This window comes from Engraulis encrasicolus, chromosome 24, assembly GCF_034702125.1.
Source record: "Engraulis encrasicolus isolate BLACKSEA-1 chromosome 24, IST_EnEncr_1.0, whole genome shotgun sequence".
NCBI classification, from domain to species: Eukaryota; Metazoa; Chordata; class Actinopteri; order Clupeiformes; family Engraulidae; genus Engraulis; species Engraulis encrasicolus.
Window position 1 is genome coordinate 34,010,266 of NC_085880.1, and position 2,248 is coordinate 34,012,513.

Sequence of the window (2,248 nt, forward strand, 5' to 3'; positions counted from 1 at the left end):
TAGAAATAAATTGTCATGAATTATCTACCATTTCTACCATTTCTGTTCATGCCACACTATGCTACGGCATTGTGTAGTCACTGACGGCTCAAACTAACAGAGGTGGCAGACCTTTAACTCTGCTGTCACATGCTGGCTTGTAAGGCCGTTGTACATCCCTGTCAAACAGTATTTCTCACCCTAAAAAACTGTTCAGTCATAGACAAAACTGTAGTTATATTTCAAGCTGAAATTCACTGGAAGTGTTTTTTTTAAAAAGTGTATTTAGTAACAAAATGTTTGTGGCAGACGACAAATAAGCAGTGTTTTCCCCATGGTCTTCCTCAAGCCACATGAGGAAACAGATGTTTATTACTTTCACAGAAAAAAACAATTAGCACCCAAACAAAGTTCCACAACGACACAGTGATGTAACCTTTAACCCTTGACCTTGTGTGTGTGTGCTTGAGATAGAGAGAGAGAGAGAGAGAGAGAGAGAGAGAGAGAGAGAGAGAGAGAGAGAGAGAGAGAATCTGCACTCGCCCCTGTAAACATCTGCCATATTTATTTTTAAATACCATGATGGAAATAACAATGGCTTAAAAGTTTCCAAAGCTGTCGGAAAATGCGTCCTTTAAAGTGTTATTAATAAATGTTATTTAACCTTTAACTTCTTGATCCTGATGTCTCACCCCTCACAGACACTTTCCTCCTACTCACTGCCAGTCATTACGAAGTTTTAGAAAATACAGTATTGCAATGTGTGTGTGTGTGTGTGTGTGTGTGTGTGTGTGTGTGTGTGTGTGTGTGTGTGTGTGTGTGTGTGTGTGTGTGTGTGTGTGTGTGTGTGTGCGTGTGCGTGTGGTGCGTGTGTGTTTGTGTGTATACCGGTATGCTTGCCGTGTGTGTTGGTGAGTGTGTGCGAGTGATACTGTATGACTTCAAGCCTTGACCTTTGGTGTGTGTTGTGTGTGTGTGTGCGTGTCTGTGTGTGTGTGTGCACGTGCATGTGTGTGTGTATATGTGTCCGTCCCCCCCCTTCACAGACGCTGCCGCCCCACTCCCCGCTGCCGTCGGCGGGCACCTGTCTGCCCTCGTCACAGGTGGGCTCCTACGCCTTCCGGCTGCCCGCCTCCATACGCCAAAAGATCTGCGCCAGCCTGGACGCCCCCAGCTCAAGAGGGTGCGACTGGAGGATGCTCGCGCGAAGCCTGGAGTTCGACAGGTGTGCTAATAGTGTGTGTTTGTGTGTGTATGTGTAGGGTGACTTTAGGTTTGTTTGTGTGTGTGTGTCTGTAAGCCTATTTGTTTGTGTGTGTGTGTGTGTGTGTGTGTGTGTGTGTGTGTGTGTGTGTGTGTGTGTGTGTGTGTGTGTGTGTGTGTGTGTGTGTGTGTGTGTGTGTGTGTGTGTGTGTGTGTGTGGCTAGGAACATCTTCCTTGCTTTTTAGTCCTTTGGTGATCTTCATTTCAGCCGAGAGGCTGCCTTGAGTCATACACTATTATCACACCATTACCTGATATTGTGTGTATGTGTCATCTAATCGCTTGTTCTCTCTTTCCCTCTCCTTCCTTCCACACCTCTCCTCCTCCTCCCTCTCTGTCCTCTCTCTCTCTCTCTCTCTCTCTCTCTCTCTCTCTCTCTCTCCCTCTCTCTCTGCCTCCCCCCCTCTGTCCCTCCCTCCATCTCTCTCTTTCTCCCTCTCTCTCCCTCCCTCTCCTCTTCCCCCCCCCCCCAACCCCATCTCTCCGTCTGCCTCTCCTCTGTGTCCGTCAGGTATCTGAACTACTTTGCCACAAAGCCGAGCCCCACAGGTGTGCTGCTGGACCTGTGGGAGGCCTGTCACCAAGGTGATGCAGACCTGGTCTCCCTGGCGACGGCTCTCGAGGAGATGGGCAAAAGCGAGGTCTTGGTCGTCATGACAACGGATGGGGATTGCTGATTTGCCCATGCTGAGGGGGTGTGTGTGCCTGCGGGTGTTATGGGGGTGTGTGTGCTTGTGTGGGGAGGGGTATGGGTGTGTGTGTGTGCGAGGGAGAGAGAGAGTGACTAGATGTCTGGGTGAGTGTGAATGTGTGAGTGAGTGTATTTGTCTTGGTGCATACGGGTGGGACCAAGACAAAAAAAACGACTATTTTTTTCTTGTTTGTTTTCTGATTTTCTCTTTGTTTTTAAATGGCCACCTTAAAGAGACTTGCCGTTACTTGCCTGGCGGTTGTCACAGGGGCAGCCCCTCTGGTGAACAACACCAAACCCCCCCTTTCTCATCG

At 48.8% G+C, this 2,248-nt stretch overlaps 1 protein-coding gene across 1 annotated transcript in view; it reads left to right on the top strand.

Annotated features, from left to right (window-relative positions):
- Window positions 1–2,006, top strand: part of unc5b (unc-5 netrin receptor B) — a 99,765-nt gene extending 97,759 nt beyond the window's left edge. Inside the window, exons 17-18 of the mRNA XM_063191878.1 lie at window positions 1,026–1,204; window positions 1,755–2,006. Coding sequence (XP_063047948.1) covers window positions 1,026–1,204; window positions 1,755–1,920 — 345 coding nt within the window. The 3' untranslated portion in view covers window positions 1,921–2,006. The remainder of the gene's footprint in view (window positions 1–1,025; window positions 1,205–1,754) is intronic.
- Window positions 2,007–2,248: the final 242 nt, after the last annotated feature.